This window comes from Gordionus sp. m RMFG-2023, chromosome 2, assembly GCF_954871325.1.
Source record: "Gordionus sp. m RMFG-2023 chromosome 2, tfGorSpeb1-WG-v2, whole genome shotgun sequence".
NCBI lineage: Eukaryota > Metazoa > Nematomorpha > Gordioida > Chordodea > Parachordodidae > Gordionus > Gordionus sp. m RMFG-2023.
In genome coordinates, this window is record NC_088776.1 from 24,134,820 (window position 1) to 24,162,474 (window position 27,655).

Here is a 27,655-nt window from a genome sequence, read left to right on the forward strand (position 1 = left end):
ATATTTATTCCTATCTCATATATATATTTAATTATACATTTATTTATTACATTCATCTACCAAGTTATTTAATTAATTACTATTGATTTTAAGTTTTCCCTGACGTAATATTTACCAATTATTTTCAAATTTCTAGTAGCGTAATATTTATCTAAATTTCAAGTCAAATAACAATTATCTCTGAAACACCTTGTCCAGGGAGAAAAAAAATGCAAACTTGTCCAACGAGATCAAGTCTCCGCCATCAAGCAGTAACAGCTATTATGGAATTAGAAGAGCCGATTATTAATTATTTTACTGAAATATCATAATGGCTTGAAAGAAATATTTTCTCAGCAGTAAGAATATTATTGGATTCAATACTTTTTCCAAATTTTTTTTTCTCATTAGAATGTATCATTTAATTATACAACTATTTTATGTAATACTTTTCAAAAACATGACATGACTTAATTAAGAAGATAAGAATAGCGCAGAGCATTTTATTAGAACTCAAGGAAATTAGAGCTAATGTTGATGAAGAATTTTATATTTTATATGTTATTGTTAAGTGAAAAGTAGAGCAATAATATTTAAAGATGTATATATAACCCAAATAAATAAATGGCTTTGAATTCATTATGCAGCACTTACCAATCTGCAGATATTACTTCCGCAAAAGCCTTTCCAACCTTTTTCAGATGGTGATAGAAAAAAAATGAATATTTGTTAGATTTTTATCATGAAGATGTTAAAGTATCTTATGATACATTATTAGCTGAATAACTATGATTAAAAGATAGGTTGATATAGTCCTAAAAAATGTCAAAATTTTTTTTGGCCCGGCCAGTGTGTTTTTTTTAAATAAATTTTTTGGCCCGGCTTGAATTTTTTTAAAATAAATTATATTTGTTTTTTACTTTTATAGCTAATAATGGCGATTTCAAATATTTTGTTTTAAAATATATAGCCCGGCCCGGATATTTTTTTAAAAAAATTTTCATGCCCAGCCCGTGTGTTTTTTTAAAAAATTTTGGCCCGGCCCGAGTATATTTAAAAAAATTAAAATACGGTCCGGCCTGGGGTTCGGGTCTGCAAGTCTCCGAAAAACATACCTAAGAAGTACAACTTCTGAAAGTAGATTGAATGGTTTGAATCATTTGAATATTCATAGGCATTTAACGCCGCAAGGATGAGATAATTGAAAAATTAGCACAATCCCAACCAAGATTGGATTTTACATTGTAAATATATAATCAGAGTTGGGCAGGTCTTCCAGAAAAAGAATCTAGATACTGATTCTTTATAAAAAATTAATCTTAGATACAGATACTAGTATCTTTTTCAAAATATCAAAAAGATACAAGATAAAAGATACTTGTATCTTTTACTAAATTAGAGTTTCTTAAATAGAAGATACTTTTAAATTATAAATACCAATTAAATTGAATAGTTTATAAAATAAGTTTTTATTATTTATTTGTGAAGAACATAGCATACACATATAAGAATGAATATTTGCAATAATTAATAAAATATTTATTAATAAATTATTTATAATAATCATGGATTTTAATATTAGTTTTTGCCCATTAATATCTTAAATAGGGAAGGGAGAGTAATATATTTAATGGGAGTTGAAAATTTGCAAATAAGAAAAATAAAATTAAATCAAATGATTTATTAGAATTTGCAGGTTATTTTCTGTGTTGTTTTAAATATAGCTTATATTCGGAGTATATGGCTAAATGGCATCTCTAATAAAAATATACTAGTTTTATTTTATTCATTTAAGTATTTATCATTACATATTTGTGATTTTTATGTATTATTTAATAGTTTATTTTCTAATATGACTTATTAATTCTTGCGTTTGTAATATCATATATATAAATATCATTAAAATTTCTTTAATTTTTTTCATATATTTCCAAAATCATTAATTATATATAAAAAATATCATAATAATGTACAATTTTATATTATAATTATTAAATACATAATTATTATTAAAAAAATATCAAAAATATACATAAAAAAGAGTTTCGATTTTATTTATAAAAATAAATGATTTTATTAATAATTTTTTTAAAAATTTTATAACATTTTATTTTTGTTAAAGAAGCCATTTTATATCGGATCAAATTTTATAATATTGGCGGATAACCGATTTTTAAAAATAGGTGAAACCGGCCCGATCCGATCAAAAATCGGCATCCATTAATATATTTTATATATAATTATTTTAGCAAGTTCTTATTAGAGGAAATATTTAAGCTACAATTGATATATAAAAATATTAGATAATTTTAAAAGGCTCTTAATAAAATATTTATAATAAGGTAGAATTTAACTTTATTAGTTACTTTTATTTATTTATGATATAAGTAAAATTACATTACAATATTTATTTACAAAATTTAATCAAATTAAAATGCATTAAAGAAAATTATTATGTTTAATAATCAATTAATAAACATTCTGCCATATTGTTATTTTTTTGCGCATTCTGTTTATAAAGGTGTGCGAGATTCGAAGCTGGTGATATTGACAGTTATTGCCGCAAGCTGACCTCTTATAAATTGCAAATATTGGTATTTCTAAAAAGAAACCTTCGTTATATTAATGTTAAATATTATTTTAAATATTTATTTCAAATTTCATAATATAATTGTTTATTACTTATTATGTATTTAATGGTCTATAGTATTAATTCATTGCTTATGACAGCTATCATATTATATCAAATAGTATTTCATCATTTTAAAATAGGATAAATTAAAAATGGGAAGGAAATTTTTTAAAACGCCCTATAAAAATCGCAAAAATAATAGATATAAAAAAAAATCTAATGACCTTACGAAATTATTTAATACTAGACATGATATTCTTGACTTTAACCCATCACACTTTTCCTCAAAACTTGATTTTAAAAATACATCTGATAAAAATATTAGTCTAAATGTAAATAATATCCTACCAATAACTAACTTTAAAAAAAAGTTAATCCTTAAAATACGTCAAAATTTAAGCTTAGTTATAATAGGAGAAACTGCTTGTGGGAAATCAACTCAAATTCCTCAATATATATATGATGCAAAAATTAATTTAGACAAATTAATTGGTTGCACACAACCAAGAAGAGTTGCCACAACTTCAATTGCAACATGGGTTGCACAAATGAAAGAAATATCAGTTGGTATGCTATTATATAATTAATAAATCAAATTTATAAATATATTTAGTAGAACCTTCAAACTTGATTAATTAAATAACTATATTTTGCAAATTATATTATTAAGAATTTACTGCCTTAATTTTATTTATGAAAGTGATTTTTAATTTTCCATCCTTACATAAACTTGTTAAAAATGATTGTACCTACCTAAATGTGAGTTTATAATTAATATTTTATTTACTTTAAATAGGCTACACCCTAGTTTGATTTAATTTATATTTAAAAAAAGCATCCTACACCAGTTTAATTTTTTTTATTGGTAAATGATAACATAAAATGATAATACCCTTTAAAGTATGCTTATATCTATTTTTTAAATCTAAAAATCACTATTCAGAACAGCTTCTTAAAATTTTAAAAGAAGGACAATTATAATATTTTTATTGGCTGTCTAAAATATGTCACATATAAAATTGGAGATTCGCTTTAGAGGTTTGGAAGCCTTTTTGGCAAATTTTTTTTTATTTTTGGACCAAACAACTTGTGCAAAATATTTTATATGACATACAATTCTTGCATTTTTTGGGCCAGGCCAAAGCTTGATCCAATTTTTTTTAAACCTTGTAATGCAAATTTTAAAAAAATTTATAAGCTGACTAATTCTAATTTTTTTAGGCCATGCTAAAAAGTTTGGGCTGGATCAGCTAATATTCTGGCCATAAAATATAAAGCAACAAAACAAATCTATGGCTAGGCAACTTGGGTAATATTTTTTAATATGTCCAAAGCATTTTTTTACCAGTCAATAAATTTTAAAATCTTAAACAATGAAAATTTGTGATTTTACCTAATCAAAAAAATTATTGACCAAAAAAATCTGAGTTGGGAGTGTACAACATGTGTGAAATATCTTTTGTTCTGGGTTGGGTTGACCAGGCTTGATTTAAAAAAAAAATCATCTTAGGCTGGTTTGAGTTTAGCCATGTTGATCCCTATATAAATTTAAATCATTATTTATGATAAATTGCTTATATTTCTTTTTTCTTACTAGCCTGTTAGCTAATATTTATTTTTTTATAATACTACTTCTAAATATGAACTTATTATGATTATAATTTAATTATACATATAATATCAGGGATACTTAACACCCAGTTTGCTAACACCTTTGCAATTTAATATCTACAATAATAGCTGTAGATATCTATTTACATAACCTTTATATGAGTTCATTTATATTTCATAAGATACCAACTCCTTTATTAACACTCAATAAAAGAATGAATAAATAATTTAGTATGATATATTTAGTCTGGATTTAAATAAATGCACCATATATTATATTTGTTACAAAACAAGGTAACCTTGTAGGTTACAGTGTGCGTTTTGAAGATGCAACCTCTGACCAAACCAAGATAAAATATATGACTGATGGTATTTTGTTAAGGGAAGCCCTCAAGGATCCTCTTTTGTCCACCTATTCAGTTATTATCATTGACGAGGTTCATGAAAGGAGTCTTAGGACTGATATACTTCTTAGCATAGTCAAAAGTGCTCAATTTGTGAGGAATTCACCAATGAAAAGTTTTTAAAAATTTGATTTTATATACCTTAAATACAATTAGAGGTTAGTGCAACTTGGCCTGCAAACCATGTTAAGAAATAAGATTTTAGGCCAAACTGGAAAAATTGTTGAAAATATATTTATGGGTTGGGCCAAAATTTTGAAAATGTTTTCAAAGCTGATAATTAGGAAAATTTATTTAGTTTTCCTTCAATAAATTATTACAAAATATATTTTATGGATTGGATGGGGTAATTATGAGCCAGGTTGGGACCCAAATTATCAATCACAGGTAATGTCTTAAATGTTTTTCATTACTCATTTACATAACATTATTATCTGGTATTAATTTAATGCCCTATTGTTTGTGTATTCCTTTGCATCACTTTTACTTTGAAAACTAGGATCTGACATCTTTTCCCATCTTATTAATTTATTAAATGAAACTAAGAGATTACCAATTGCTTCATAAGCTAGGAATTTTATTGCTTTGATCAGAATATCATCTGATCATCTCACTTTTTCATTCTTCATCTTGATCCCTTCCTCATATTTCGTCCTTTTCTATTGTAGTCACCTCCACCACATTATAATCTGATATCCCCAACTGTTTTTTTTTTCACTAAGCAATTTTTCAAAATACTATCATCTCTTGTGAATAGAACCTTCTTATAAACATCTACAGTCTCGGTCATTAATTGTGGTTAATATCGACTCTCAATCTTATAAACCCAATTCAGCCATTCACGCTTTTGTAATTTTTTATATAGTTCACCTTTTGATTTTTTTTAGCATAGCAATCCTTTTAGGTGCATTTATTTTTGCAAATTTGTATTCCTTCATGGTTTGATATCATTTTCATTAATTTTCCTTTCTTTTAAATTGATCTTTCTTTGCCCTCTCTTCAATTCCACCACCAGGTGTCCTTTTCTATTCTATTGAGAGGGAATCATAGGGCTCTTTTACATCTTATTAACGTTTATTTATTTCAAATATTATTACCAAAAATTGCATGGCTCTAAAAAAAACGAGTAGGTAAACTTTATGCCTGATATTTTTTTTAAAAATATATTTTTATTATCATTGCAATAAAATGTTTGAATTTTGTCTTTTTTGCTGAATGCTAAATAAAATATCCGAGAAAAATTATTTTTTTAAAAAAAATCGAATTATTCGTTATCATAAGATGCGAATAATAAATTATTCGATCCAAAATAAGAATATTTCATTATTCGATTTTCAGGGAGACCGAATTAACTTTGATCAAAAATAACTTTATTACAATATAGATCAAAACGAGGCCAATCTATCACTACTGAGAGTCATAGTCATGTCCGCGACTATGGATGTCGACAAATTTTCGAAGTTTTTTAACGATTGCCCTGTCATTTATATCGAAGGCCAAAGGTTACACCCAATAAAACTATACTATCCTTCAAATCACGGTGGTGATAATCATAATAGTAATATCAGGAGAGCAGGAAACCCTTTCAATGAAGGCGATTATGTACGCAATGCACTTGTCACCTTGTTTCAAATTCATGAAGCACAAGGTATTATTTTTATTGGCAATATATTTCTACTCTAAAATAGAAAGAGGATTATGATCGACAAATAAGCGCTTAGCACATTTATTTATTTTTATAAATTTTATTTTAAATAGAATAAATATTTTTTTGAGCAGGATATGAAATAGAGTGTGCTTTGGGGGTAAAATTTTCTGATCGTGGGTAATTTATTTTTATATAAAAAATTGGAAAGGGCGTGAGAATTTGATTTCAAACTGTTTGAGAGGGAATTGTGATTTTTTTTAAAATTCTTGATGTACAATTTTATTTAACATGATTTTTTTCAAATATAAACTTAAATAAAAATTTAATATTTTATGTTATATAATAGCCAAAGTAATAGTTCGATCCGATCTGGAACCGATTTTCAAAGACCAAATCGAACCATAGACCACAATATAAAAACATGGACCATGATCCGGACCAATTTTTATTTGGATTTTGTGTACCTATATAAAACAAAATATCATATGAAACTAAAATTTTTTATTTATTTGTAAATATCTAAATAATAATACAACAGTTACAAAAGGATTACATTTAGATTGTATAATAAAAAATCTGCTTCATTACTTTTAGATAGAAAACATAAGATATTTCATTTTAAGAATCACGTTTAGCCTATTTTCAGGGCAAATCATGATTTTAGCCAAAAAATATTGAATAAGCCTCAGGCAAGTTTAACAACCCTACCAAATGCACATGATAGATTGTATCATCTTACTTGATAATCTTTTTTTCTTTGTTAATAAGCCACCTGCTTTGGAAAATAATTATCCACAACTTACTAGGAACTAAAATTACATTTGATTCAATAAATACAATCATTATATATGTAAGTGTTATACAACAAAGGAGTTAGTTGTCAGATGATCACTTTCATCTCACTAATCCATAGTGATATACATCATATTGATGTTTGACATGTATAACATATAATTTTGTCATAAGATATTATATAAAACTAAATATATAATCTACGAATCTACATTTAAACATTATTTATTGAGATTGGATATTATATAAAGTTATATATATAATGTAAAAATACACAATTACAACCCACCTTCACAGGCCACTTGTTACATTCTCAAAAAAAAAATTATTTCATTTTTAATTTCTAAGATTCGCTTCATTTTTCCATATAATCTCCAAAATTCACTTCATTTTTCATCGGTTTATTTGATACTATCATATCATAATCCTTTTCAAGAGTTCAATTTGTGTGAGAGCTCCTTGTTACCATTACTCCCATATATAAATTTTTAAACAAACTATATTATTCTTATATACTACACACATTTTTTTAGTGTGAAGAAATAAATTAAATGATCATATTATGATATCGTTATCAATTTTTGTCGTATAAATGATATCGTTATTAATTGATGTCGTATAACACATATGAGTGTTCCTCATTGGTCATTTAAATGTTTAACAACGATCATTTAAGTTAATTAAGAAATGTTCCACCACGATCATTTAAGTTAATGAAGATAACTATTTTATATATATCTAATAATAATTTCTCATTTATTATTATTCCCTTTTTTATGTGGTTATTGTGGCGGATTCCCATAATTCCGTCCTCGAACTCTATGCAATCCAATTTCGCACCCACATTTTCTATTATATTACCCTTTTCCCATTTTTTATTCTTATTGTCGAATACACGAGCCCATATAATTTGTCCCACTGGAGATTTCATGTTTATTTTTTTTACTAGGTGATATAATAGCACTGTTTTAAAAAATCCAAGGACACTCTGGTCCTTCGACCCAAAAACAATTCAAAAGGAGTAACACCTTCCCGATTTTTGGAGTTGTTATAATATAACTGAGCCATCCTCAGTTTTTTCTTGTTTGGCCTTTTTAATCCAATTTTTCACTATGGGTACCATTCTTTCAGCCTGACCATTAGAGCTAGGATGATATAGTGGAGCTAGCACATGTTTTATTTGTAATGAAGCATAAAAATGTCTAAATTTCTACTTACAAAAGCCGGACCCCCATCAGATACAATAGTTTTATTTTTGTAATATTTTTATGACAATCTTGGTTGTTAACCCATCAACTTCATATTCAATCCACTTAGAATATGCATCTACCATTGCAATTTCTTTTTTATATAAATCAAAAAAATCAATGTGAACACGTTTCTACAGTTGATTTAACTTTGGTCACACACTGCCCACCTCTTTATGGGTCATAGAAACAGGTATTACATTGAACACATTTATTTATAATTTTTTGATTTCCAAATCATACCAGGCCACCAAACATATTCACGCGCCCACGATTTCATTTTATCTCTGCTTTGATGACCGGCATGTAATAAACATAAAATTTTATCGAACAATTTGCATGCCATTACAGTACGATTTCCACCTTTTATACAATCGTCCACAATTGATAATTCTTTTTGTATTTTTTTATATGAATCATATCTGAATATTTAATTTTAACTGATAAACATATATGTGATATATTTGAATTTAAAAGAAATTTTATCATTGTTGAAACATATGATATGATTATTTATTGTTAAATACTAGAGGTGATGCATTTAAATTTAAAGAAATCTTATCATAAGCATTTGTTTTAAATGATAAGGTGTGATGCAGTTAAATTAATTTTTTTTTCATTAAGATTGGTTTTTAATGATAAGGTGTAAAAAAGTATCATCATTATGATTTTTTATAATAATGAGAGGTGAAATGTTTAAATTTAAAGAAGTTTTATCATTATAATTTGTATTAAAAATAAGGTCTAAAATATGTATATTTAAAGAAGTCTTATCATTTTGATGTGGACATCATTTGATTTTACAATATTATTTAATTAAGTCCCTCATGTCCAACAATATTCCTTCCCCTATCTTATTTTTTTTTTTGAATATTAAATTTTTATTTGAAAGAAAATATTCCCTTAATTATGTAGATTTAATAAAATTGATTTATCTTTAATTTATATATTTTTTCATTGTGATTATGCCAAGATCATTTTTTTTACATTTTCCACTGTCCAATGTTTATGTTAAAAATATTACTGTCCCTTATCTTATTTTTTTTTTGTTAAATTTTTCTATGAAAGAAAATATAACCTTGATTATGTATATGTAATAAAATTGTATTTAGATGTAATCTATATTTTGATTGTTAGTCTTTTATAAAGAAATATATATCATATATGTTTCATTAAACCCCTGATTGAATAATTTGTGAAGTTTCTCTTAACAATTGTAAGTTTATTGGTTTGGATTTTATTTGATGTCAAGTGAAATAGTAAATTAAATATTAGTAGAAAATAAATAAACAAGTATGGAATGAAACTTTTAATGTTTCACAAATTGAATGGTTTATATATGGTTATTTATTGTGGATAATTTTTGTTAAGTCAAACCATTAATGAAATAAAATCAAATCATAATATATAAGAATGGTGTTTAATGTTTCTCATTTTGAATTTATTTAATTTTTCGATATGCATATTCGGTGATGGTATGTTATATAAACATGTGTGGAAGTATTCTGGGAGGCAAGCGGAAAATAATTCCCTAGAAAAAAGATCCTCAATAATAATTCTTCGAAAATAATTCCCCAAAATTGATTTTCTTAAAATTTTTATATTTTATTTGAGGATTTTTATTTCGTGCATATATTTATTTTTTCTCCTATTTATTAATTTTGGAATTATTAATATCTTAAAAAATGGGAATTTTTTACCGGGGAATTATTTTCCTATATTCATTCTATAATGGTATGGTATACATGTGTGAAAGTGTTCATTCCTTTATTTATTATTTTTGTAAAAAAAATAATTAATTAAGATCTTATATTTTTTGGTAAAATAAAAAAAAAATTTTGTTAATTAATTATGTACAGTGATGATCTTCCCTTATTGGACTGTGGTCTATTTGCAGATAAATATAATTCCAAAAAAACCTAAGAGACTCACAAACATATTGGGAATTATAAAGAAAAAGATAATAAATAACAATAATAATAGGAGAATTTCAAAGTATGCCGTCCAAATGCAAACATCTTCCAATTTAAGTGCTTCCGATGTCATTCTTTTAAACATCTAATGGTTGATTGTGATGTACCAACGTATGTCTTAAACCAATAACAGTCGATATACTATCTTCAGAAGGAAGAAATGATGAAGTGGTTCAAAAAACTATAACATGGATCCACAGAATTCGGAGTCAAAAAATACTATTATAAGAAGGTACGGAAACAAACCCTGGCCACAGATAAATTATCAAGGAACTGAATTGAAGAAGGATAATGGAACTAAAACTTACAAATTTAATTTATAAATTTAATTTTGTTTAAAAAGTAAATACCGTGATTTGTGTTTATATAATATGAATTTTTTATCTAACTTATTAACATATATAAATAATGAATTTAAAAACACTGTTTTACCTTACTGGTTTGTATTTAATGTGATCCATATTAACCTAGAATTAATGTTTCCATCGTCATCACGGCACCATTAAAATAATCCAATTTAATTTATTAATTAAAAGAATCCTATATAATTTAATTTGTTTCTTTATATTCAAATATAAAAAATTACAACAATCATATTTAAAATTTATCAAAAACTAAAAAGTGAAAAAAAATTAACATCATCAATAATATTTTTTTATGATTACAACAGGACTAAAGTTGATTGAATTGTTTATATTTTATTTAAAAAGAGAATATAAATTTTTTTATTGGTCCAGACCGAACCTGGAACCGATTTCAAAGAACAAACCAAATCACGGAAAGGATTCATCAAGGTCGATTCGAAAAAACCGACCGTTGACTTCCCCTAATTATATAATAATTTAGTTCATTTATTTAAAGTGAAAATTAAATAGAAGATTAAAAATGTTACTGGGCAGCGCCATTTAGCTCTTAAATTAAAATTTTTTCTAGGATTATTTTTGTTTTTTTCCCCTACAACTTATTTTTTTCTTAATGCGAATATCTTTTTTATTAATACATAAGATATTATTAAATTATGCGCTTCTAAATAATTCTTTATTCTTATAAAAGATTGATATATTTACTCCTCACTCATAATGGGTTTGTAAAGTCAATCACGTTTAAAAAAATATCATTAATAAATAGGGTGTAATTGGCGTGAGTAAAATATAGCATTTCGTAAGTTGATAAAATTAAATTGTGACAGCCTGAATTTTTTTACTTCTATTTTTGAAGTGGGCGAGTTGGGCATGATATACTAAAATGAACATCTAAAATAAGGAAATACATTATAAAACACCAGCCATAAATTAGGGAAATATAAAATTAAGGATATGTAAAAATATTTTTTAAGCACCAGGTGATATACTGATATTCATGCCGGGCAAAGAAGAAATCGAAACTTTTATCCGGCAAGCCAAAAAAATTATCAAAGAAGAGACGGAGAGAAAGGATTGTGTTATACCCTATTCATATCAAGTTCAATTGTCTACTTCGCTAAGGTTTTTTCCTTTTTACGCTGGTTTACCTAAAGAATACCAAAACAAAATATTCGATGCTAATGAAAATGACTATAATGAAAATGTAGCTATTATATCTTCCCGTAATTATAATTCAACTTTTTTTTAGCATATATTAATTATGTAGAGGTATTAAAAACTTTTGGATTTTCATTTAAATTATTCTTTAATTAATCTTAAGAAAAGGGCCAAAAATGTAGAATACCGAGAAGGAAAGTTATTGTTGCAACAAATGTAGCCGAGACATCAATAACAATTCCCGGAATTCGTTTTGTTATCGATACTGGAAAGTTTAAGACCAAAAAATTGATTGATTTATCAACTAAAGATTATAGCGAAGGGATCAACAATCAAGTACATATTATAAAATAAATACATACTAATTTTTAGGGCAAAACAATGTCTATATCACACAATAGCTTTGGATATAACATGTCGGGATTTCCCATCCCCAATATTTTTACTCCTTATACCTCAATGAAGGCAAATTTCTTCTGCCTCGAAATATTTACCACCTGCCTGCACCGATTTAATATCGATATCACCACTTTTTAAATTATTCAGAAACAATATTGTCGAGGGAATTATTATCTTATTAAAAACGAGTAACGAATGATGTTATAACCTTTGTTTAACCCATTAATCACCAATGTTTGATTTTTGGAATACAACTTTAGCGTTAATAATTCGTTTATTCTATAATTTATAAATTAAAAAAAGGTGTGACCTGTAGGGCCATATCTTTTTCTTTCTAATAATGCAAGCAAAAAATTTTTTGAACTTTTTTGTAAAATTTATAAGCTTTTAAAATTTTCAATTTTGATTTTTTTTCGAGCATCAAAAACTTTAACAAAAAATTAGATTAGTTAAAATTTTAATTTCAAAATAATATATATTCTAGTAACTAATTATCTTAACTATAATTCATTAAAATATTAGCCTCAAAAGTATTCATTTCTCAAAGATATAAGGTAAAATATTTTTATGTTCCATTTTTCAAACATTGGTAAATAACAATATATAAATTTCAATTTTTATTAATTTTCTAGATTTTTTATTGCCAGCTTGAAATTCGCTCGTTTAAAAACAGCTTTAGACGCATTATTATAAAATAAGGATGATGATGCATATGAATTATTACATTACTACCAGATAATATAGAGATGTCACAGATGAAGAAGATAACTATCAAGATATATCGTCAGAACAATTAGAAGATGTTGCGGGAGAAGTTGAGATAAATAGTCAGAATATGATAAATAATATACAACCATCTAAGAGCATTGGCGTACGCAGCGGGGGGGGGGTGCGGGGGGGACAGGTGGACAAATCCCCCCCCCCCCCCCAAAGCCAAAGAATGCAGATACCGGATATATTTTTTAAAAATATTATTGTTTATATTAATTTATATTTGTTAATATTTATTCGTATCTCATATTAAATATATATTTAATTACATTTATTATCACATTTATCTACTAAAAGTTATTTTATCAATTAATTTCGATTTCAAGTTTTCCGGCGTAATATTTACTTATTATTTTCAAATTTTTAGTAGCGTAATATTTATTACCATTTTCAAATTTCTAGTCAAATAATAATTATTTCTGAAACTTCTTGTCCAAAAGGGAAAAAGAAATTGCAACCTTCTCCAACGAGATAGAGTCTCTGCCATCAAGCAGTAACAGCTTTTAAGGAGTTAGAAGAGCCAATTATTTGCTATTACTGAAATATCACAATGGCCTGAAAGAAATATTTCCTCAGAAGCAAGAAAATTTTGGATTCAATGCTTATTCCAAATTTTATTTCTCATTAGAATGTATTATTTAATTATACAACTATTTTAAGTATTACTTTTCAAAAACATGACTGACTTGATTAAGAAGATGATAGCAGAGAGCATTTTATAAGAACTCAAGGAAATTAGGGCTAATGTAGATGAAGAATTTCATATTTTATTGTTGAGTCAAAGCAGAGCTATACGTGTTTAACATTTGTCTCCCTCGACTTGTAGCAAGGCAAGCTCATCATTAAAACATTAATATAGGATCAGTAGAAGAGTATATCTTAAATACAGATACATTTATAACCCAAATAAATGAATTTTTAATTCATCTACAGCACTTACTAATCTGCAAATAACTTCCACAAAAGCCTTCCCAACCTTTTTTAGATGGTAATAGAAAAAAAATATTTGTTAGATTTTTATTATCCCACTGTATTAAAAGGGTTTATAAACTCTTTCCATTAGTAAACTAATGAGAGAACATTCTCTTTTTTAAGAAGAATAACAGAGGCCTGCAGAAGTACCATTTGCAGGGCACGGCCCGGCTTTATTTAAAAAAATTTTTAAGCCCGACTCGGCTTTTTTAAAAAAAATTTCAGGCCCGGCCTGGCTTTTTTTAAAATAAAATTTTCAGGCCCGACCCAGATTTTTTTAAAATAAATTATATTTATTTTTGATTTTTATAGCTAATAATAACGATTTCAAATATAGGCTATTTTAAAATATACAGCCCGGATTGGGTGTTTTTTAAAAATAATTTCGGGCCCGGCCCGGGATTTAAAAAAGTTAAAATGGGCCGGGCCTGCAGGTCTCTGAAAAACATACCAAGATGTACAACATCTGAAAGTAGTTTGAAAGGTTTGGATCTTTTAAATATTCATAGGCATTTGACGACAAGCAAGGATGAGATAATTGAAAAATTAGCTCAATCACAACGAAGATTGGATTTTACATTGTAAATGTATAACATACAAAATGCAATTATTCCTAAGAAACTTTTTTGTATAGGCTCAAAAAATTCAAATTTCTATTTTGGGTCATTTAAGTGATTCTTTACAAATAATTTTTTATAATTCACATTAATTTAAAATTCTATATTAGAAATAGTTATTAGTCCTAATAAATTTATGCTGGATATTTTTAAAAAACAATAATATTTATTTAAAAAATTTATTATCCCCCCCCCCCCCCAGACCAAATTCTACGCGCCTGTCTTAGAGAATAAAATTTTCAAATATAAATTGGAAAAAAAATAGCGAAAGCATTATAATATGATTTCAAAAAAACCAATTCAGTTAGAAAATTATTTCTCTGATATAAATGTAAAATCCCCTCTAGAATTATTACTTATGTTTTTTGATAAAGACATGTATTTGTATCATAAATCAAACAAAATTATATGCTAATGAAAAATTAAACCATTCCTTTGACATTCAAGATTTGGATTTGGTCATTTTTATAAGTATTATTATATATACTGGATATCATATTCTTCCCCAAGAAAATTTATATTGGTCTCAAGATGGAGATGTAGGTTCACATTTTATTTCCAAAAAAATATCTAGAAATCGTTTCTAAGAAATAAAAAGATATTTACATCTGGCACAATATCGATTAAGCTGACAAATTAGCGAAAATCAGACTATTTTTAGATATTATTGGTCGAAATTTACAAAAATAAGGGAAATTCGAAGAAAATTTAATGGATGGACAAATGATCCCCTATTATGGGAAATCAAACTATAAAGATGTACATGCGATGGAAGTTAGTAAAATTTGGCGTAAAAGTTTATGTTTTATCTTCATCTTGTGGATATCCTTTTGCTTTTGATATTTATACTTAGGATTACAATAAAACTAGTTCTCTTTATGACAAAGGGTGACCAAATTAACAGCTGTTATTTACAGAGTTCAAGAATATGTACTATTCTTTGATAATTTTTTTACTTCCACAAATTTATGCAGAATGCTAGGAAACAAAGGTTTACGTTGTGCAGGAACCCGCATAAATCGAACCTAAAGATTAGATCATAAACTAATGAAAAAAAGTCCCAGAGGATCTTATGAATTCAGTGATGAAAAGATGCTCTGTGTTATTTGAATGATAGTCGTCCTGTAGCAGTGGTGAGCAATTATCAAGGAATATATTCTCTAAATAAATTTAAGCGATGGAGTTCTAAACATAAGGTTTATATTGATATCAATCAACCAATTATGATTACCTCATATAATCAACATATGGGAGGTGTTGATTTATTGGATAGATTTTTGAGTGATTATCGCCCTCGACTGCCCAGCAAAAGTGGTGGTGGTGGTGTTTATTCTCAAACTTTCTTAATTTATATATTGTAGCCGCTTGGAGAATACATATTACTTCTGATGGGAATATGTCTCACCTTCTATTCGGAAGATTTATTGATCTTTGATTGGAAATACCTAAAGACGATATATGCCTATCAAGTCCCAGATCGGATAGAGATAATCATATGCAATTAAGCCATAGGCGTCACTATCCATATGAAACTGTGCACCAAATAAATGAACTCATTACCTCCCAATGTTTGATTTTTGGAACATTCAAAAAATCATATAATTAATATTTTTCTTTGAAATTTTGATATATAAATATGTTTATACTAATGTATTAATAAAGAAAATTAAATTTTTTATTTTTCTATGTCTTTGATACCTTGGTAATTAACGGGTTAACAATTAATTTTTTTTATTGAACTAAAAGTTAATATATACACATTTAAGGTACACTTAATTAAATTGGAAATAATAAACATTTTCCTTCAAAGCGTACAATACAAAAATTATTATGCAAATTATTATTTTTTAATCCCAAATTATTTATAAGAAATGAGCGTTTTGGTATCATCTTAATTTATATCAACTTTCCTATCATCTTAGTGTTAATTTTAATTGTACGTAAGAGTTGGAAAAGAGAAACCAATATGTGGTAGTGGTGCTGATTTATAACATGAAAATGGGGCTTATACTTGTTGCAAGTGATCGTGGAATTTTGAAGAATCGGATTAAAATTAAATGATCTTAACCCGTTAGTAACCAAGGTATCAAAGCATAAAATTTTTTTTAAAAAATTAAGGATATGAGTTACTAGAATATATATTTTTTTTGAATTAAAATTTTATCTAAATTTTTTTAAAGTTTTTGATGCTCGAAAAAAAAAATCAGGAAATTGAAAATTTTAATAAATTTTACAAAATAAGTTCAAAATTTCTTTTTGTTTGCATTTTTAGAAAGAAAAAGATATGGCTAAACATGCCACACCTTTTTTTTATTTATAAATTAATTATAAAATAAAAATTATTTAACACCAAAGTTGATGTACCAAAAATCAAACATTGGTTATTAATGGGTTAATATAGCATCATGGAAATTTAAAAAAAACAGTTAACCAATTCGAATGGCTCATATACTTTATATGCATATTTATTTTATTGATATTATTTTTTGATATTTCATTCTCTTTAACATTTTTCCAATAATGTTAGATTAACTTATAATATATGGTATTGGTGCGTACATCATTACTTCTTACTAATTTGACTTGAAATCAGAGTTGTTAACGCTCCTTTTTAAAAGTAGCTAGCCCCCGCTCCTACCTTCTCAAAAGGAGCTAGCTCCCGCTCCCACTACTACATTTTTAAAGGGAGCTAGATCCCGCTCCAAGTAATGGAGCGCCACTCCATAACCGCTTCTTTAATTTTCATTTTTTTAGAAGGTACGAGAAACAAAATTATATTTTTTATCAAAAGGTTTTATTTATATTAAATGATCTATCAAAATATTTATAATCTTTTGTTAGCATTTAAAAGTAATAAATTTTCTAAATTAAAATCTAAAAAACATCCATGCTTCTCTCCTATGACCTGTTTTGCAATACTAAATAAGCGCTCCACAGGAGCACTAGAGGGAAGCGGGGTATTGTATTTTATAAAGATATTTTTAATTCAGGTATAAAAAGGGAGGTTGAACAAGTAATGAGAAAATTAAAATGTATCTAAAAAAGCATCATATCTAACAACCCAAGCTCAACTATAATGAATTGCCCAAAAATAATTATAACCATCTAAAAAAAATTATTCCAAAATAAAAAAAATATAGTTATCATTTTGTAAAGAAAGATTTTTTACTTAGATGCTTTTTTAGATTGAAGCTGCTCACTTTTGAAAATGAAATACTTTTACTTAACCACAAAAGACATTTTGCCCTTAAATTTGTTTGATCATTTGTATCAACATCTTTTAGAAGTTTAAAATATATTTTGTATGATGGAAATTCGATTTCTTCTTCTATGATCTCTAAATCCATAATATCTGAAACTATTTTTTATCATATATCTATAAAATTAATATGACTTACAAGATTTTCCAAAAAATTTTCAATATAAAAATGAAAAACTTGATGTTTAATATTTAAATGATTAGATGAAAAACCAATATAAAACTCGGCTCAACATTTATTAATGGATAAATTTAAATAAAATAAAATTTCATTTTTATTGAATTTTAATTAACACACATTAATAATATTTAAAAAATAATTTAATTTATACCTTAAATTTAAAGGAGCAGTGGAGCGGCGCTCCTCTACTCCAGCTCTAAAAGGAGCTAGCTCCCGCTCCCGTTCCTCATTTTTAAAAAGGAGGGGCGCTCCAGGTGTTTTTGGGAGCGCCGCTCCTTAACAACTCTGCTCGAAATAAATAAATTACAAATTTAAAATAATATTTAGTCCAGATTCACTTTCTCATAAACTCTTTAACTATTATGTAATACGAAAAAATGGAATTATGATAAAAAATGTATCATCCCACCAATCATTTTAAAAAAACCAAACGTACTTATTATGTCGCATATTGCATAAACAAGGTTGGAACAATTTACACATCCCATTAAAGTTCGCATGCTTTTTGGTCGATGTTTTTAGTTTAACAAATCGGAAAATAGCATTCTCACGTCATTCGACTATAAATCAAATACCAGCATATCAAATTTTAAAAACTTAGACATCACGATTGACCTACAAGGCTAATGGAAAGCGCATTAAAAGCAGGAACCAAACCAATACAAAACCAATTTCATTCCTCTTTCCCAACCATAATGGCTATATTTTTGTTGCAGATTGCATTTTTATTAAATATCGTCAATCATATATATTTTGTTTTTAAAAAATATATTCATTTTCGACGATTCTTTATTATATTCTTGGATTTGTTGAAATTATTAAAATAAATAAACAAAACTTATAAGAATCAAAAATTGGATTATTATAATTTTTAACCTCCGTCATTATAAATATGAAGGATTATTAACATTGCAGGTATGTTAAATAATTTTGTTAAATATTACACTGTTTACATATCCTCGCTCTAAATAAAATTGCTTCTCTTAAATGGCAAGATTCCCATTTTGTTTCGAAATCGAGGATGAACATATTGGGAATATTGAGCTTTTTCTAGTAAATGGTATCATTATGTTTTAAAGTTTGTCAAAATATTTTTTTAAATAAAATAGATATTTTTCGATAAGAACCCGAAACAATATTGAAAAAGACTTGATAAAATAATCACTTAAAACTAGGGAAATTTTATTGTTTAAAAAAAAAAGAACTAAATTTTCCAGGGAAAAGCAAATCTCGTAAATAGTCTAAAAATGATATATATATTAAAATAATAATTAAATTTTTTAGGGTAAGGTAACTTCCCCTTTTCGCCCATGACAACTATTTATCAAAGCATATTAAAATGTTTGCTAGATACATTTATATAAACGAACGGAGATATAAATATAAAAAATCTATCAATTATATTTTATTCAAATTTTTAAATTTTATATAAAGTTCATTGGGATTCAGGGAAAAAAAACAATTCAACCCTTTAAATCATAACTTTTGGATAACTTTAATTTTCAGAAAAATTTAAATCTATTATTCATATAATATGGATAATCATTTTTCAAAAATCAATACTTAGAACGGGGAAAGTACTTCCACCCACGATACCAGATTCTTGAGGGAATGCTTGACGACCGATTGGATAAGCCAGGACCAAGCCTGGCAAAGGACTGGTAGGGCCGGTAGAGATCCTTATATATCTCAATACTCAACAACAAACGGGTGCAATAGTGGAGATGACAGTTGCAATTGTTACCGATTATATTTCGAAAATAACCCCGTAACATCCAAACGGCAACACCTTATACCAGAATTGACGAGGTGTGATCTTACTTCCATTTTGCCCGCCATTTTGCATATCTCATCTCAGATACACGATTCAAGGTTTGCCGTAAATAGTTTGCAGCTAATAGACGATCCGCCTTTTAAACACATCCTACACGCCCTGGACAAATTATCCGATCTAGGTATCTTGCGATTGAAAACGATCGACAAAGATTGTATCAGTGGGGAATCTAAGTTGAGCCGCGTTTTTTGCAAGGCCTACCAGGAAACGATTGAAAGTGCACTCTCTAATCAACAACAAAATGCAACTCATAGCGCTTTAGCCTTGGCCTGTTCTCCGTCCCTTTTCGTTTTAACGCCCCTGGGCCTACAATGCAATCTTTTACCGTTAGATCCAGTCCTATCTAAAATACTTTTGAAATCCCCTTCGGGGCAATGTTCCGACGAAATAATTAGCCTTGTATCTATTTTAAGCGCAATGACCGAAAGTGGTAACATCGCCATTTCTCGCTCCTCTTTTAATACCTTTGAATCTAATAGTTCACACAAAGCCTCGAGACATTTTAAATTTTCTAACGATTTTCAGAGCGATCATTTAAATTTGCTAAGAACGTACCAGGCTTACAAAAGCAATTGCGGGAACAAAGTATCCATAAATTTTAAATTATTACTTAATGACTGTCGTTTTAAATTAAGGGGAAATAAAATTTTAACTTAATCATTAAACCTATAAGCTTTATAGTGTTTATAAATTGAAGCGTTTGTGTTTTGTAACATTTCAAATAATCCATTTCAAATTGCTAAACGTTTGTATTGCATTAAAATAACGCAAAATTGATTGTTTTTTTAATTTCATATTTCATATATTTATAAAATATACCACTTTAATTTAAACAATGAAGCTTTTTTTTTTAGAAAAAACAATTCTGCTGAATTTATAAGCTATGATAAGCATGATTTAATCAAATTTATTTAGATCGCGATTTAAATCAATTTTCTTTTTTGCTTGTAATTTTAATAATTAATAATTTTTTTATTTAAAAAATTTTTTTTATCTTATGTAATATTTTATTATTAGCTAAATTTTATTAAAAATCATTTATATTCTTAATTAATCCTGAAATAATGTTATATACTGAATTAATCCTGAAATAGTTTTTTAAAAAATTATTTAAATTATTATTTTAACTTAAGGAAAAGTCTCTCTAATTATTTTAATTTTCTCTTATTGAAATAAATATCATTATTCAGTTTTTTGATACCAAGAAAATTAGTTTATGCAGTTTATATAAAAATATTAATTTTTGTTTTGGTTTATAAAAATATTACTTAAAATGGAAATATTTGCACCTTGTTTCTTGCATTTTGATGTATTTTACAAAATTGATTATATTATATTTCAAAATTTAAGCCTATCCAAATATTTTTTTAGACATAGGTCCGGCCCGAAGCCCGTTCACGCTCGGTACGGACCGGGCCTACTTTTGCAGCTAACACTAATAGTTTTAATGAAAATATTGATCAACCTCAATTATTCCAACAGATAATAATTCTATTATCAGTGCAATCAATAGATCTTTTTTTTAAATGTATATTTATCAGAGACCTGCAGAGGTACCATTTGCACGGCTCGGCTGGATTAAAAAAAATTTTTTTTCGCCCGGTCCACATTTCATATTTTTAGGCCCGGCATGGATTTTTTATTTAAATAAAATTTTCGGCCCGGCCCGAGTTTTTTAAAAATAGATTATATTTATTTCTAAATTTTATGGCTAAGTTTTTAAGGGTATTTATTTTTTTAAAAAATAAATTTGGTTAAATTATATGTATTAGTAAGGCAGACTTAAATAATAATAAAAAACCAATCTTGACCAGGAAAAGAAAATAAAGACCGGTCCAGACCGCGATTTTGAAATTTAAGATAGACCCGATCACTAGTTTTCGCAAAAAATACATTATTTAGATTACTATTAACTAAAAAAAATTTTCTTTATAAAGAAATGGTGTTTGATCAATAAATTGAATCGAAAAGTATTGTTATTAGCTTTCAAAATTGACAAACAACTTAGACGTATAGCCAAGGGGTTGAATATGCCAATTATATCATGTGGACAAGATACTTGGAAAATTAGAAAAACACTGTTAGAAGGTATACATTAACCCTCATTTTTTTTAGAGTTAAAGCTTAAGTACCCAGGTGTCCCAATTTAAAATATTATTGTAAATTGAGTATAGAGCACCCTAATGCTCATTGGCTGGTGGAATATTTCTTAAAAATATTCTCGATTGCAGCGCGTCTATTTCGGTGAGGCTGTATTATTGCGTTGGATATGGGCTTACCGACGTTAATTTAAAAATTAATAAATATATAGTATATTATAAATAATCTTATCTTAAAAATATCTTAGGTTTATTCAACGATTGCGCTTTTTTGCACAAAGGAACTCACAAATATGAACTTCTAAGCCTTCACGACAACTCTTGGACACAAAAATTGACCCTTTTAAATCAAAATATAGTTCTCCCTGCTTGTTCGAATAACTCAAATCCGATTCTTTATATACATCCAACCTCTGCTCTCTTTATTTCCAAACCTAGATTAATAGTTTTTTCGGATTTGTTAGTGACTAATAAACCTTACATGAAGATAATCAGCGCTATAGAACCCGAATGGTTAAAAGAAATTTCTGAAAAATCATAATACTTATAATAAGGACCAAAAATATTAAATTTACTGATTATTTATATTTTAAATATATATATCCTAATTTGGAAATGACTTTTAATATAATTAAATTATTAAACAATATTATTTGTTATAATTAATATCAATCAATAAAATTTTTGTATATAAATAAATTATAGGAGTTGATTATAGCAAAAAATATTTTTAGGATTACAATCATTTATAATAAATTTAGAAGTAATTAAAATTTACGTGCAAAATATAGTAAGTATATATAAAATATTCAAAGATTTCATCAATTTATAACTCATAAGTTGGAATTAATGGTTGCTCTATTAACTTTTTGGTTAACTTATTTTTGACCCCATTTTATTCTACGCTGCTAGTCTAATTTAACAACGTTAAGTTTATATTTAATTTTGGTCGAAGTTGGCCATTAATTAAGGAAAAATTTTGAAAAAAAAATCATAGCAAATTTATATAATATAAGAATTAAAAAAATTAGATAAAGTTTTTAAAATATTCCATTGTATTACTAAAAAAATTTGACCAAAATATATTTTTTATAATAAAATAATTTTCACAATTTATTTCAATTGCATTCATGGTAATATAATTTTGGCGATAGTGCATTCTTCGAAAGCTTTTGCGGTAAAGCATTTTCGAAAATATCATGCGGTAATGACTTAATATGGACAGTTCATAAATTAGACTAGCTATTTGAATTTATATAATCATCCGCCTCTTTTATTTTGATAGTCAATAATTTTACAAATTAAAGCATCTAGACAGTGTTCATAAGTTAAAGATGTCAAGTTCCATTTATAGATGTTTTTTGTAATGAATCATGTTGATAATTCATATTGCTAATTATTTTGTTATATCCATCTAAATGTCCTAATAAAACAAATTATATTTACAACACAATACGATTTTTTTTAATATATAGATATAGAAAAACGAAATTGAAACGTTCAAAAAGATTTGTCTGAATAATTCATACTAAAGTTTTGCAATGGGCAACCCAAATACCCGCCCAACTAATATTTAAAGAAATTAACTCCTTCCCCCGCCCATGCATTTTTTAAAATTTACCGACCCACCTAATTCATCTAAAAAATTTGTTTAATCCTCCTGCCACAATTTTTTAAAATTGTTTGCTCTTATTTATTTTATTTCAATATATTTTTACTTAAACTTTTAAAATATCCAATATTATGAAATAAAAAAAATAATTTTTAATAAATATAATCTCGTTCTGTTCATTTCACCCTAAAAATTTTAATTCGTCATCCCGCTCGTTCTTTGTTTTAAAAATAATTTTAACAAGTCCAACCTATCCTCCCAATGTTAAAATCTTTTATCAATTGCAGACTTTTTAACTTACCCGAGAATAGATAAAATTGTACGGAAAAAAATTCCTATAATCAGTAACTCTTATTGAGTTTAACCCTTTAGGTTCCCTCATAAAATTAATATGTTGCAACACGATATTTAGTAATTTTTTTATTGATTCTAGTATAATATAATATAAAACACACAAAAAAAGTTTTTTAAATTCAAAATGGCGGCTCTCCCTGGTGGTTTCAAATTCATATCATTGACACCTTATGGAAACTTTCGAAACAGTCTCTATTTTTATTTAGACATAGTGGTACGTTGCATGATTTGCACGACCACCTTGTTCTTCTGGGATTTAACTTTGTACTACAGAAGGTACACCTTCGTGAGGTTCCTGCCTGAGGTTGATGAGCTGAGTTTTTTAGTCTAATTTCTGGAAGGATATAAGCTTTATTATTTTTTCTTTGCATTGATATATAATTATTATCATTATGAATATTATCATCCCTATTAACATTTTTACAGTATGCCAATTCGCTAGCAATTATTTGTCTTCGGAATTCTTTCGATGAGAGTTTATTATCTGTAAGAATATTGTATATTATGAATGAATTGATAATCGCCGCATCTATCAGCCAAAAAAATATTGGTAGTCACCATTTTCGCCACTTTCGCGAAATTTCATATAAAGACTTGAAATGGTCAACAGACCCCATATATTTATTATACATCTTTATCATTATTGGACATTTTACGTCAAATACTTCCCCTTTTTTATTTTTTCTCTTCACAGTATCCACTGATCTCGGATCAATATAATTGGGCATTATAAATACGTCACGATTATCTCGCCATTTAATTATACTTATATTATTTTTGTCACTTCTCCAGTCAAACTCACTTCTTTTTAATTTTGTTTCCATATTCTTTATGGGCAAGTATCTCCTATTTTTGTTTAGTGTTCCGGTAGCATATATACCTTTCTTTTTTAAATCGATCAATTTCAATTTGATAAGGTGTATCCGATTCATAATCATCACTATCAATTTGGTAACGTGTATCCGATTCATAATCATCTTCGGAATCAGTGGATGAGTTGTCTAACGAAGAACCTTCAGATGGAATGTCCAGATAATCATCCATATATATAACAAGCTAAAATTATTGCGAAATGAGTTGGCAAAATTTATCAATTATTTAAAAAAATAAATATTAAAAATATTGTTGTTAAGTGGCAGTGGTTAGTTTAATATACCACATTAAAGAGATCAAAATAATATATAAATATTATTTATTTGAGCAAAAATAAATATTAGAAAGATAGATAAAATAGTGAGGAATATATACATTTAAAAATATTTGATAAATATACTTACTTATAATTAAAATTGGAATTTTAAGAAAAATCACCGTAAAAAACGTATTTTGAAATAAAGGCGCGAAAAAAAAAATTAAAAAATAACTCCTCCACAAACATATGAAAAAGAATATCTTTTAATATATATTCGTGGTGGTTTCATTTTATATGATTAACTCCTTTAGAAGATATAAAGGTTAAAAGGTGGTTTTATATTTGCACTACCGCGACCGAAAGGGTTAAAAAGGTTGGGTTCTTCAAAATATAATTGATTTTGATTATTTCTAAACAAGATATGCTTAAATATAATATTTAATTCCTGTGCATTTGAAAACAAATTCATTTATGACGACGATGATGATCATTATAGTTTCAATATTCAATTTTGATGTAAATGATTTATATTAATACGTTATATTATGGATTATATCTATGCTATGATACAAGGTGTATTTTATTGGTAGCACATGTGCTATTATCTATCAACCTGCTACCTAAGATGTTATTCAGGAGTTATCTTATTCCTGCTCAAATTCTAAGAAAAAATATAAATTAATTCTTCAAAAAATGCTTTAAATCTAAAGCTTTCATAAGATTGCCATAGATGATATTCAATACAGGATACGCAATAGGTAATACTCTAGTTATTTTATAAGAACTTAATCTCTTTCAACCAGATATTTTGATTCACAAAATTGGGAATAAATCAAGGCCTTTCTGGCCATCTAAAATTATTAAAGGTGGCTAGGAAAAGTAAAATTTCAATAATTAACTTTTTCCCAGTTATTAACAATGCTTATGGTCAAATTGTTTTTAGTGAAAATTTAGGGATAACATTTTGTAAGAAAAAATATAAATTTATAAGACATGTTTCTTTTTGTTGCTTATTTTCAGAATTATTAACTTATTGAGTTTCAAATTGAAATTTTAAACTTCTTTTCGTAACTTATTTTTAGTCTTCTAAGCTTTTGTTGAGCATCATCAGATTTGATTATATTCTAACATGAAAGGCGGAAGTTGGGTTTGTTGCGTTTAAACTCCCTAACTCAAGATTCGAATATTGCGGGTTAAAAGTCATTTTTTTAAAGCATAATTACGTTTCAAAAATTAAAATATAATAGATAGCGCATATAGTATAGGACACAGAACTTTGATATTGTTATTTAAGTCGAATATAAAAGAACATTAACATATTTTATTTAGTTAGATCTCATTTTCTATTTAAAACTTGTGAGTATAACAATTAGAGGTGGGCACAGGCCTAATTTTTATTCCCAATCTGCCCGCTCACGCTGACAAAAATAAAATTCCAACTTTTCACGCCAGATACTAAAAATTTTTTAACCCGACCAGCTACTCACGAAATACAATATTTTGATCACGTTCGACAAATTACCGATATTTTAAATTTCTTTCTGAATTTCTCGAAGCTTTATTGCTATTATTTTTACGTTTTATGAATTTATTCTATCTTCCCTTTCAGTTTTTCATCTTTAAATTTAAAATTATTCCTCCTTTTTTATTTAATAATTCTATATAAATAGCAAAAAAAATTATTATTTAAATCAATATTTTTATTAGAAGAATTTTATTTTAATTCTGTTAGTCTCTCCTCTAATAAGCGATTGGCTATAGAAAATAACCTTTCACTGGTAGCCGCTTGCTAGGGACAATAAAAATTTACTGGCCAATTTTCTTAAAAAGGGAAAGGAATTTTCTTGCTTCCAAAACGTCAAATTCCTTAATTGTTATTTGTTTTATGTCTTATGAATATTTTTAGTTCATCCTCACAACTTTCATTAGTTAGATAATCTAATTTTAAAACATTTCGCATTTATAATGTTGTAAATATGTCTGCCTTTTTTGCGCCGTTTAAAAACTTAATACTTTAAAATTTAGATCTAGAATTAAGCCTAACTTAAGTGCTGGCTACATGATTAACCCTTCAATTTCTATTGCATTTAGAGGTTGAAGATATTTAGAAATAAAATAAATGACTGTACCCATCTTACATTTTTATGAGATAATATTTTAACAATTTGCTTAAACAGATGGGACTATGCACACCCCAGTGATTTTAAAAACGTTACTATTTAAAATTCTTCCGATATTTTTGCCTAAATTTTTTAGTAGCTTAACATTTTTAGGTAAAGCATATGTGTGAAAAATTAATTTAGTTTTGTTCAGTAGTTCATGAGTTATAAGGGTTTTTGGAGCTTGATGTCTGCATAGACCCCACCTCATCCGTGTAATATATCATTGTGACATTTTAAAATAATTTGTCACTTTTTTGAGTCCCTTGACAAAAGCTGTCATAAGATGATAAAATAACAGAAATTATTAAATTAATAGTTCAGTTAAAATTATTGAAGTAGAGTTTATTGTTTAAAATATGAAAGCTACTTTGATTCTAAAATATAGCGTTTCTAAATTGGGTTAGTCTCTCGCAGAATTTTTTTCACCTGTTCAACCAAGAGTCAAAATTATTTCAAC

The 27,655-nt window shown here is 26.8% G+C and overlaps 1 protein-coding gene across 1 annotated transcript; it reads left to right on the forward strand.

Annotated features, from left to right (window-relative positions):
- The first annotated feature begins 603 nt into the window (after positions 1-603).
- On the forward strand, positions 604-22,535 carry LOC135924201 (ATP-dependent RNA helicase DHX33-like). Its single transcript, XM_065459248.1, has 10 exons — positions 604-683; positions 2,501-2,573; positions 2,983-3,178; positions 4,517-4,741; positions 6,011-6,274; positions 11,623-11,871; positions 11,970-12,142; positions 19,573-20,424; positions 21,777-21,927; positions 22,187-22,535. Exons 1-10 carry the CDS (start codon positions 604-606, stop codon positions 22,477-22,479), a joined length of 2,556 nt encoding a protein of 851 aa, XP_065315320.1. The 3' UTR covers positions 22,480-22,535.
- The last annotated feature ends 5,120 nt before the right edge of the window (positions 22,536-27,655 follow it).